We start from the raw sequence: 12,739 nt of genomic DNA, 5'->3' as shown, positions 1-12,739 counted from the left end.
GAATGTGACTAGATTTAATTGCCTGTAGTGTCTATCCCAACTGCACAATGGACCTAAGCTAGCTCTGTCCATGTTGTAAAAGTGAAATTTCACTTTGTACAGTGTCAATTGCAGATGAAACTATGTTGTTTAAAGTGAATATGCAGTCGGGCAAGATGTTAAACCCCATTATCTACAATGGCTAATGCCTTCTGTAAATCTTCTGGGGCCTAACAGGAAATTCTGCAATTCTGTGTTGTTTAACAGGACACAGAGGAGCTTTTGAGCCATTGCTAGCATCATTTCCCTACACTCTATGTTGTTACTATACCTGATGACACACAGCGAGGTTCTTGTCTATTTGTTCTAAAACCCTCTGTGGAGTTTACAAAACGCGCATGACAACCATTTGTGTCCACTGGCCGCGATAAACACCCACCAGGGCGTGAACGCGATGTGTCAAATGTTCCATTTTGGACCCACCCTTTGTGCTGATCTTTAGTTGATTTAATGCATTTTTGCCATTTATAAAATTTTGCAGCAGCAGGGATAATGGGCATATTCAATTCCTTACTTGTTGCTAAGCCTAAACAACTTGTTTGTTGTACAGTTTCATTTACAAATATCATTTGAACAGGTATCATGCATGATCTAAACAAAGCTTACTTTCCCCTTATTTGCCAATTTTTAGTTCCACATACACTTTTTAAGTCGATCAACTTCAGTCAATATTCGTAATCTTCCATAGCCAATCAGGAACCAAAAAGAATCAGAATAGATTAATTTTGTATCAGTCAATAAAATATCGTGCATTTCCATTATAGCCAATTTATAATAAAATGGTGCGGCATTTTTAACATTGTACCCGGAAAAATATGAAAACTTTTCAGACAATGTTTTCGAACTCCCCAGTGGCGGAGCCGGACAATGTACCTATTATGTGTCATTAAAAATAGTCTTTGGAGTACTGTCTCTATGATTGAAATGATATCCATAATAATTAGAACAGAGCATGTCTCCACAATCTTCTGTTGATTGATAAATACCTTCATTTTCAAATACAGTAAAATATTCTAGTTCAGACAACATAAAATCAACTGCTTTTACATCCTAGTAATCAGAAACAACTCCAGGTGTTATTACATCATTCATTGTAAGTTTAAATACATATGGAATTTGAATAACTTCTGTCAGGCAATATATATAAAAAATACTTTATCCCAAACAATCCCATCAGGAATTGGTATAGCTGAAATGTTCACTAGGGACAAGTCTATGCAGACCTTACGGGAAGAAAAAATTGGTTTTAGGACCTCATCCAGCAGTTCAACTGTAGATCATTCAGGAAGGTAATAACCATATATTAATAAGAAAAAGACGATGACAAACCCAATCCAAAGAAGGAAGGCAAGTACAGTTAGTAAGAGCCACAGATAGTTCCATGGATGAAAGAAATAGTTAATTTTGAGCCAATGTATCAGCTTATGTGCCCTTGGCTGTTGTTACAGAAGAGGCAGATGAGTCAGTGAAAGAGTCGCTGATGTCGGCAAAATATCAAGAAGCAGTTTGTGCAAAAACTGGAGCCTTGTTTGGAAGGGGAGAACTGGCAGAAGTCTCCTTTGGTGGTACACAATAAACAATTCCATCAGTTTGAGTTGAACTTGAGAACAATTGCTCATTGTTGTGGACATTATTTATCGCAGAAGAAGTTAGTGGAACTAATGAAAGATAATTTTTCACCCTCCCCAAGCTCGGAGAGTTATCAGAGTTGTTGCTCAAAACCTGTGGAAGAACATCCTGGTCTGTAGTGAAAGGGAGTCAGGCACTACCCAGGAGTCCTGTACGTCTGCTGTGCAAGTTCAGTCATATGTGTAACTGGACATTGTTGATGGAGACAAAGCGGTTTTCTTTAGAACCAGGCAGCAGTGGTAGAATAACAGTTCTGGTACCGTGTATTCCCAGGACTGGAACCGGTGCACATTAAGAAGGACCAAACTCCTTTTTCACAGCCATATTTTCACGCACTAGATCTCCAACTTTTGGAATCCAGCTGGTTGGTGTAATTGGGGCATCCCTTATTCCCAAGGAGGTGGCCCTGGCACATGCATTTTCATCACAGAACTGTTATAAGTCTTGCAAAACAGTGTCACATTCATTTATGTCTAAAGTTGTATCTGCCGCCTCCATGCCCGGACCATAAAGGTTCTGGAACATACATTTGTGTTCCAAACAGGACTTCATGTGGGGTATGCCCTCCCAGGGCCCTTCTTTGCAGATTATTAAGTGGTCTCCAGATTCGAGACAGGTAACTACGACCTGTGCCTAATCCTCTTGCTGTTAAGGATTACTTTAAGTCTCAGTTTCTTCGCTCCACAATGCTATTACTCTCAGGATGATACAGAGGCGAATAATACAGTTGGACCCCTAATGAAGCCATGGTGTCCCTGAATGCCCTTGAGGCGAAAGCCAGGCCCTAGTCCGAGTGGAAAGCTGCAACTGCATATGTGCTGATAATGACTTACAAATCTTTAATAACAGTTCAATCATCAGCCGAGAATTGTGGCCGTATCCATGGAAATCTAAAGCATGAGTTGACAGCAACTAATATATATTTGTATGCACCAGCAGGTGTCAATGGAGCACAATAGTCCCTTTATTTGCTGACAGATGTCATAGCAAAGGAGATAATGGCCCTCATTATAAGTCTGGCAGTCGCATGACCGCCAGACTCGCTGTGGCGGCCTGCTGCCAACAGGCTGGCAGTGGGACTGCCACATTATGACCATGGCGGTTCGGACCACTAACACCACCAGGCTGCCGCAAGCTGGCAGCCTGGCCGTCCCAATGGTTTTCATCATCCAGGGCGGCGCTGCTTGCAGCGCCACCCTGAGGATTACGAGTCCCCATACTACCAACCTTTCCATGGTGGTTTCCACTACCATGGAAAGGCTGGCGGAATGGGGGCGTAGGAGGGACCCCATGCACAGCCCCGTCGTGCATTCCACTGCCCGAATTACGGGCAATGGTATGCGCAACGGGTGCTGCTGAACCCGCTTCACTTTCACATTGGAGCCAGCTTCATTAGGAGCTGGCGACAATGTTAAGGCCCTGTTCCCCACAGGGCCGGCGGGCAGAAACACTGTATCCACCCACCAGCCCTGCGGTGAACTCCTAATAGGGCTAGTGGGGTTCAGGCCACACTGGGGGTCTGAAGGCGGGAAGAGTTTGGTGAGCGGCCGCTGCTGCCCACCAAACGCGTAATAAGGGCTACTGTTTGGTCTGTTTGCATAGACCTGGCTACCAGTAACGTGCTTGTAGTAGAGAAAGAATAGCCACCACAAACAGCATGGGCAGAAGTAACTGCCTCATGAGCTGCTTTATTCAACTCAGATCTTTCATCTTTGTTTGGGATCACACGATCACCCACCCTGGGATTGTTACAAGGGCTGTATTTGGGATAGATATGCAGTAGGAATATTTGGCAGGATATGCCTTTGGCATGGGCTTGCGTTCAGCCAAAGCTTTCACAGCAGGCAATTTTTCATCATCCAACCTTATCCATGAATGTGTTATTGCGGCAACAGAAACTGTAGCTACTGCTGATTTGGCTGCTTCATCAGCCATGGTATTACATGTAAAGTGTATTCCAAAACGTTGATGTCCCAATGTATGAACTACATAGACATTGGCTAGCATTCCCTTCAGATCTGCTACTTTCCCCCACAGTAGTCTGTGTTTGATGGTGTTGCTTTTGGAATCCCTAAACCCATTCTGGCACCAGTCATGCATTTGTTGAAGGACTGGACACAGTAAAACGAATCACAGACTATTAGTGTTAAATGTTTTAGATCTGTGTGTTCCAGTGCCATCAACAGAGTCTTGAGCTCTGCCAATTGTGCAGTGAAGTTCCCTAAGGTCTGCGTGCAAGTATGTTGTGGGCGGAATTCACCATCCTGCATGTAACTACTCACAACCGCACAGGTGGTGGAGTATTGAAGTTTAGTGCCTATTGCTGGTTGGGCTGAACCAACTGTGTAAATTATTGTATGATATTGTTCAATATGCAACATGTTTGCTGTAACTGTGTATTCTAGTTCGTATGGGGGAAATTCTTGAGTTTGTAGTTTAGGGTTAAAAATATAATCAACATCAGTGGCTGTCATAGACATTGCCCATTGAATCCAACGTGGATGTAGTGCCTTGACATTAGGAGTGCTGACTTTTGTGACAGCTTCAGGGGCTGGAATTGAGAATACAATAATAATGCGTTTCCCCTGGGCCAGAGGTTTCTCTTTAATGACGGCCATCTGAACAGCAGTCAGATTTGTTTCTGGGGAGCAAAGTGTTGTTCGGCTGTAGAATACAGATGTGATTTGTATGCTATAGGGACAGTATCGACCTCATTGAATGCTACATAGGTGAAACCTATGGCACCAGTGACTACTCTGATGACCAAATATGTTTTGTTGTCTCTTGTGCATAAGTGTGTAGCTGCAAGCATGTCTTGTTGCAATGCCCTCAGTATATGTGTGTGTTCAACTGTTCAATATTTACTTGAAAATTCAGAACATATTAAGTCATAAAATGGTTTAAAGCGTTGTGCTTAATCTGGATTGAAAGTTCTGCCAAAGTTTAAAAAGCCCAACAATGATTAGAGCTTTTTGATGGTGTTCGGTGGATGCAATTGCGCACACGTTTTTAGAAATTGGGGTGCTAGACCCTTGCCTTTGTCTGATAATTCGTATCCCAAAAATAGGACACTACGGAAGGCTATTTTTGGTTTTCTGAAATAAAATTTGTAGTCTATTTTGACAAATCCCACAACAATGCAGCTCACCCCTCTTATATGTTGAGCAAGATCATCATCTGTAAGATAAATGTCATCTACGTAGAACAATGCCTCAGGGTCAATGTCATGTAAAATTGTGAAACACGAGCTGCAAACAATCCTAGATCATTTTTCACCCTGGTGGAGTCTGCAAAACCTTTTTTGCAAGCCAAAAGAGCTAACATTTGTTAAATCCTTAATTTCAGGTGCTATATTTTGGCAGAGAAAAAACTTTGGAAATGTCCATGGTTGTTTTATATTTGTTGCCCACTATTTTGTTAATAAGCGCTGTGCTATGTGCATTTCGACTGACAAATGTGAATGTGACCATTTAAATGGCTGTAGTCTAAGACTATTCTATATGAATGGTCTGGTTTAGCTACAGGGAACAATGAGTTGTTCATTGGTAATACACAGGATTCACAGGGTTCAATTACGCCCTGGTACTCTAACTGCATGAGGATTTCCGTCACAGGGTCTTTAACTTCATGTTTTATTGTATATTGGGGTTGTGGTTGTGGTTGTGATCTACTTCGTATTATGTGGTAGGGAGAATCTTTATCCCACCCTACATGGTTATGATACAGTGCAGGTGTCTGCGCCTTCACAATAGCGCAAGCCTCCCTGAGCTCTCTTGGAATGGGGCGAGAAAGAGGGCTCAATTGCCTGTTCCCTAGATGGGAAATTATGGACAAATTCTGGTGGCCAAACCTTTTCAGACAATAAAGTATCATAAATGGTAGTTACACAATCCCAAAAGATAGCATCAATGGTGCACTCAATGCCTCCTTCTAATTGTATTTTCAGTTTATACACCCTGTCAGGTGTAGAGATGCGCATGTTCGTGTCTCAACTTGCAAACATTTGTTAGTTGCTTTCTCCTCTAGATGTTTTTGAAGATTGTGGCAAACTATTGTGACCTCTGCCGAGGTTTTTGTCTCCCCTTTCTTTTTCAGGTGTTTGTTTTTGTTTATAGCAGTGTTTTTTAGAACCCTCTGGTGCTTGCTTTTAATTGTAGTTTACTGGGTCTGGCTCCCAGACTATACCCACCAATACTAGAGCAGGTCTTGACTATAATCTTTAGCAGCTCGCATTCGTGATCCTGTACAGGAACGTCCCGGAGCCTCATGCGCACTGCTAGTGCTTTCTTTTTAAGATTACTTAATATTGTTAAAGACACATTAGCAACATTACCCATTAATTGCATTCCCAAATCTAGGACCAGGGCAGCCCCATAATCATCTTGCATTTGTTTTAACACTTCCGGAAGATTGGCAAGTGTTGGTGCACTGTGTGCAGTAGTATAAAGCGTGGCAAATACTGTGCCCCAAGTAGTGCAGTTTTCTATTGCAGGAGCCATCCCCAATGGTGAGCACATAGTGAGAATTCTATGTTCATGTTGAGGTCCCGTATGAGGAAATACTGCTTCCAGTGTGTTTATTTTTTGAGCTAACCAAAATGGAATTTGTGCCCGTTTGGCAAGTACCTTACCCATGATCAAATGTACAGTTGCAGGGTTAATGCCTGGTGTGACTGCATGCGGTCACACTGGAGGAGCACGTAGTTAATGTTTGCATTACAAACTGTAACAAAATTATATATATTGCTGAAAGCTCAATATATAAGTGGGGAACCACAGCAACCGCCAAGGTGCTTGCATCAGGATAGGGTGTGTATGTGGCTAATAAAGGCCAGAGAGGACTATCATTACTCAGAGGACCTCACCTAATGTGTAGTATTGTGTGTGGTAGGGTGCCATTAAGCCAGTTATTGTGGTTCTTGAAAAGATAGAGGTATCTCTAAGTATGACTATGCTCTGGATTGTGCAGGTTTATTAGCAGGTGTATAATGATGAAATTAGTTGTTCCCATCAACTGCTGGAAAACTGACCCAAGAATGAAATGTTTTGGTTCTATAAGCTCAACTACAAACGTAACAGGAACCCCCTGTGCTCTCAGGCCATTAGCTAATAAATGAGCAGTGAGGGGAAGTCGCATGTTTACTGCAATTACCACCCATTGTGGGTTCGCCATGATAAATATACCTGTTCAGAGATAAGGACACCAAAATGGGGATTAATTCTTTAAAGATTCTACCTTGAAGAACCTACAGCATTGAATAGGTACTACTTATCAAGCTGAGGAGGGAATCGTCAATACCACAGATGTCTGTGTAAAGAGTATTGAGATACCTTTAGCACGTAGTGAGACAGAGATATTCAGGAGGATCTGAAAACCAGTGCCAGACCAAACATTGGTGCTGCCATGTCACGTTGGCTCTCATTGTACCAATAAGGCTGCTGGATATGGGGGGCAGCATCACCTGAATTGTGGGGAACTGAGTCCAATCCCACACCATGTTACAACTGTCAGCTTAATTAATTTCCGGCCTGTCAGCAGCACCTCATCTTGTGGTGAATTTTTTGTGGCAACTGGGCACATGACATTGTGATTTTCTAAGGGAAATCATGGTGATCAGATCTCATCCTTTTTTCTCAGGTACAATCGTCTCACACATGCAAAAGCAAACAGAAGCAGGGAATGTCTCAATAAGGTTTATTGAATCAGCTGTGATTCATGCCTACGCTACTAATGTTCCATGTTAGAGCTCAGCAGTATAAGCAAGATAAAGGGAAATAAAACATCACCACAAATGTGATTGTTTTGAAAAAAGTCAAATAAAATAAAATGAAACATTACTAGGCTAAAGGGCACAGGCACTACCCCAGTCCTGGGACCTTGGAACTGGGTCTGAAAGGTGCTCTGCCAGCCCGACTGTGCTCCCGGAAGAATCAGCACAGCGTAACACGTCTCTCAAAACCCTACATGAGAATCACTGTGCAATGCATACCAGAATCAGGACTTTGCACTGCCAGTGCAGCCTCATTGGACCCACCAATGAGGCACACCCCATCCATGACACAGGCCTTCACATCACAAGCCCCTCATGAATGGCATACTTGATGACCACTGTTAGACCGGTCAACCTTAGGGTGGTCTCCTCCCAAAAATTATGCCTTTCCTCCTACATTTTACTAAACTTAATTTTGTTGGCCTTAGTACTCTGTGTAGTTTACCACTGCTAACCAGTGCGAAAGTGCTTGTGCCCAATCCCTTCTAACATGGTTACATTGGCTTATACCCAGTTGCCATATTTGATTTACTTGTATGTCCCTGGTAGAGTTTTATACCATTTACGCAGGGCCTCTACATTAAATGCTACTAGTGGGCCTGCAGCACTTATTGTGCCACCCACCTGAGTAGCACTTCAAAACATGCTTAAAGTCTGCCAATGCAGTGCTAATACAATTTTAAACTGCCATGTTGACGTGGCATTAAAATCCCTTAGCTTAGCCTTAAACTCCCCATTTATTTCATATGACACCCCTAAGGTAGGCCCTAGATAGCCCACATGGCAGGGTGCTGTGTAACTAAAAGGTTGGGCATATACCTTTATGTTTTACTTTAAATTAGTGTTGGATTTTTCTTGTATTTCACTTTATTACTTTTAGAAGTGCTGCATAAATACTTTACGCATTCCCTCTAAGTTCAGTCTGACTGTGCTGTGCCAAGCTACCAGAAGGCTGAGAACAGATTTACTTGCAGTTTATTTGTGACTATACCCTAAGAGAGAATTGTGATTGCTCCTTGAGCAGCGGTTTCACCCTGTCAACAAGTGACCTCATTTTTACAGACCACATATAATTAAAACATTTGAAAAAAGGCTAATTTGGAAGAAGGATGAGCACACCTGCTCCTCAACCATATGAGGGGAAGGGGGTCCCAAAGTAACCATTTCATATTTAAAATTTTTTTTAAAATGTATTGGAAATGTAGTTTGAGCAGCTGGATCCGCAGCACCCAGTGAGATCCTTTTGTGGGGTTGAAGGATATATGGAGCAGATTGATGGCTGCCTACAATGGTGTAATCGCAGAAGGGCACTGCCTGAGTCCTAGCTCTAAGACAATCCTCTGCTGCACAAGTCTGAAGACTGTGCTCAGCAGCGGGTTGGTCACAGAAGGGAGTTGGATGCAGGACCTGCAACCAATCCACTGTACACATGGGTGCAGGCCACATGCACAGTGTTGGACACATGTCACCTATGGGGTTTGGGTATATGGTCAACTTAGAAAACCTCATAAATCTTCTGAAAGCATGGGATTAGGTGACATAATGATCAGGTTTAGCAAAGAGATCTTAACAGGTGTATGCTTAATTCAAGTATGATCAATCATTTACGGAAATTCATTAAAAAAAAACAAATCGTGAAAGCCGCTTGATAGATTAGAAAAACAGAAATTCACTGGAAGTGACATTGTAGTTAGGTGCTGAACTGAGATAAGAACCAGTGTTTAAAGACCAAAATAAAAACAGAAATTCACAAGTTGTACTTGACCTAAGCATATATTATGCCCCCGTCATACACTGCTTATGACATCACATATTATATCACTAATGGCATTTCGAAATAAACAATTGACGACATCATTGATGGCATCATCCAGTTGTTGTGGCAGTGTGCTACAAGCAATGTGGATTGGAAGTAGTTCAACAAGCTACTCCTGTGCACAATTGCTAATGGACATAACCACTGGAGTTTCATTAGGGTTGTAGTTTAGAACTATTGTATTAAAACGTCTTAGAGCCTTTGCAGATTGTTTGCAGCTGAATATGTTTTTGTTTACCATTTTTTTGTTGCCATTTTAATTGACTAATGTAAAGCATCTGAATAAATGGAGCCACTCGAGGGGAGATCGCACAATTTTGAACATCTGCGGCGCACTTAAGAAGACAAAATGATAGATAGCAAAGCATGGATAACCATGTCATTTTCATTTTTAGGTATACAATAATAAAGGTAAAATATTATTCTTATGTTTAATTGCCGTTATCTAGTGTCTGACAATTATTAGAAACAGCATGTACTACTAACTAGGCAGATTGGTATAATCAATGTATACCGTACCAATAGAATTTGGTTGTATATTACTGGATAGATAACACATACCCAATATACATCACATTAAGAATTGTAGGACCAGATCATCTTTGATATATTCACAACAGATGATACTTTTTCTTCTGTTTTCTCTTTTTTCAAAGAAAGAGACCGACTAATGAGAAGAGGGTAAAGAGGAAAATCTCTGTTGTTAAAAAGCTTTTAATCCAGTGCTAAGGGTTCTTTAAATCTAATCAACTAACCCCATAGCAATGGAAACACAGACTGCATTTTGTAGTCCATGTATTAGTGGTATATTGCTATTAATAAAGTACTACAAAACATTATTCATAAACCTACTTGAAAAGGTCTCTGGTGCTGCCTCTCCTATCTTTTCTCAGTGAGGACCGCTGCCTCAAATGCAGAGGTCTCTGCACACATAAGTATATGTTTGAGTAGTAAATATGGGAGGGACAGAGGGGAGTGGCTGGAAAATAGCAACTTCTAATTGCTAATGGTGTGGGGTTAAGCTAAGAACAAGGATTTGTCTAGAGAGGTTTATGTAAGGGTTTGGAAGGGACAAACACCCTCAAAGGAGAAATCCCTTTGCTATTCACAAATTTTTAATCTATAGTTACTACAACCAAAAATGACCTAAAACAGTATTGAAAGTATCATACTTCAGAGCTCGAGTAAGTCCAGTGACATACTTAGCCAGCCAATGGAACAACAATAACCTTCCATAGAAAATAATTGAGGTAGGGACTCAAATAAAGTTCCATAGGAAGTCATGGTTAAATAAATGACATTATTTAAAGTATTTATACATGTAAATACAAAATGTACACAAATAAAACATAATTATTATTTTATTTAAAATAGCGTGTGAACCATTTTAATGTAAGATTAATGTAATATTCATATTTAATCTAAATGATAAAAATCCTTTTAGTTAATTTTATACATTGCTTTTTAACAATGGTTAATATCTATCTAGCTAGCTATCTAGCTAGCTAGCTATCTAGCTATCTATCTATCTCTCTATCTATGTATTACTTTTCTTGGGCATTTTTAAAAAATCAAGTTTCTGAGAAATAATTTAATTTATTCAAGAATATTTGTTTTCTGAATTTTCAGTTAAGTTAATTATACTGTAATGCAACTATTTATACTGTTTTACATTTAAAATAAATTACTAAAATAATTAACATTATTATTTATCATAAAAATGTTTTTTCATTTTTTAAAATAAACCTTTCTAGGGAAATCTCTGACCCTATTACGAAGGTCTCTGTCAAGTGTGCACAACATTAAATACTTTTATAAAGTCACTAGTTGTAAACTTTTGGTTGAGTATAATGTTCTTTTACTGATTTCAAACCTTATTTCAGGGGTTAGAACATGCCAATCTAAACTTTACTCTTGAAAAAGGTGAATAGGCAAGAGTAGTAAAGTTGCTCAAAAGTGTATGAATACATTTAATTGTTTGTGACCTATGGACCTATTTTAGAACAATCAATATAGTTACGTTATACAAAAGGGTAAGTACTAGATTGCACAATTGTCATAATCAGAACATTAATGTCAGAAGGCAAAAAAAATTCTAAGAACTCAGTACAACCACAGCTCTATACTTAGAGGGAGTTCTTGTGTGTGGGCTAACAAGGAAAGAGGTGCAATTACCATGTATGGACTCAGAGTAACTACGGATTAGTCTAAACCCAGAGGCAGCTGCAGGTAATCATTAATTCTTCATCCTAAAATTTAAAAACAGTGTATTTCACAAACTGTTGCTCTCTAATTCCATGTGTCACTATCTATTAAATAATACATGAACTAGATTTCATGAGGTATTGAGAGAGATCAAAGCTGTAGTAAGAAATACAAATTTGTATACCTTTTCCTAAGGCAGCACTGGATGGGACAGTATTTGTTTCTGTAGATACAGGATGTCGAAGTCTTGTAATGATTCCTGTAAATAACACACATATCATTAGGAAGAAATATCAAACAACATTTTACCTTAAAAGTACTAGCCAAGATTAGAGATTGGTGTAAATAAAAACCTTACCAAGTTTCCTCAATTCAAGAATTCTCCTCCAGTAAAAACATTACTAATAAAATAAATCTCCACAATGTAATGGCAGTAGTAAAACCACAAACATATCCCCCAATGGATGAGACTCCTCCAACAGTGGATATAAAACTTTCTTTACCAATTGGAGGATATTTTCCTTATCTCTAAATTTAAATCAGTCTAACCATTTACCTGTAAGAATATAGTATTTTTATAATGTACTAACACATGCTTAGTTGTGTTTTTAGTCGAACATGATCCATTTTAATTTTGACATATACATATGAAGACAGAAAATGCAACATTACCTACCTGATCGGATTTAGAGAAAGATGATATTGTAAAGTTCGCAGAAATGCATTGGTAATAATTATTCTTTTGCATGTGTAAATTTTACAGGGGTATGTGATGTCCGGGAAATTACTAGCACAACAATCAAATTTCCTCAGAGGGAGACTCCTCCATTAAAAACACACTTATGAAGGAAGTTATGTTACTACAATTTTTAAAGCTACTGTATATATGCTTCCATCATTCTTGAAGGCATGTCCGTATGGCTTTAGAATTGGGTTATAAGGGTATATCCTAAAATGTATGGAGGAAAGAGAATTTTTTTTTTTAGAGTTTTCATCACTTGTGTATAATATTATAGATATTTATAATAGATGTTCTCTGTTATAGGGACAGTATGCAGTAAGTAATTCTGTTGTAGTATTTTCCACAAGCAGATAACCCACCCACAAATGATTTACAATTTCCTTCAGATTTAGGAACATTTTTCTTTATTATCAAACTCCAAGGTCCTCATTATAAGTAGATTGTTAAGTTATTTGCAGCATTTCCTGTTATCACACATACCAGAATTATGAATTTAGAGATTAACACTGCCATTTTCCACAAGTAAATATACAAGGTG

At 39.5% G+C, this 12,739-nt stretch overlaps 1 protein-coding gene across 1 annotated transcript in view; it reads right to left on the bottom strand.

The window, feature by feature from the left end:
* Positions 1 to 12,739, bottom strand: part of LOC138249560 (cytoplasmic tyrosine-protein kinase BMX-like) — a 628,910-nt gene that overhangs the window by 247,593 nt on the left and 368,578 nt on the right. The window contains exon 13 of the mRNA XM_069203506.1: positions 11,644 to 11,718. Coding sequence (XP_069059607.1) covers positions 11,644 to 11,718 — 75 coding nt within the window. The remainder of the gene's footprint in view (positions 1 to 11,643; positions 11,719 to 12,739) is intronic.

The sequence above is a fragment of the Pleurodeles waltl genome, chromosome 8 (assembly GCF_031143425.1).
Source record: "Pleurodeles waltl isolate 20211129_DDA chromosome 8, aPleWal1.hap1.20221129, whole genome shotgun sequence".
In the NCBI taxonomy this organism is placed as follows: Eukaryota; Metazoa; Chordata; class Amphibia; order Caudata; family Salamandridae; genus Pleurodeles; species Pleurodeles waltl.
The sequence above is the reverse complement of the archived record's forward strand: the minus strand, read 5'-3'. Positions and strand labels throughout refer to the sequence as shown.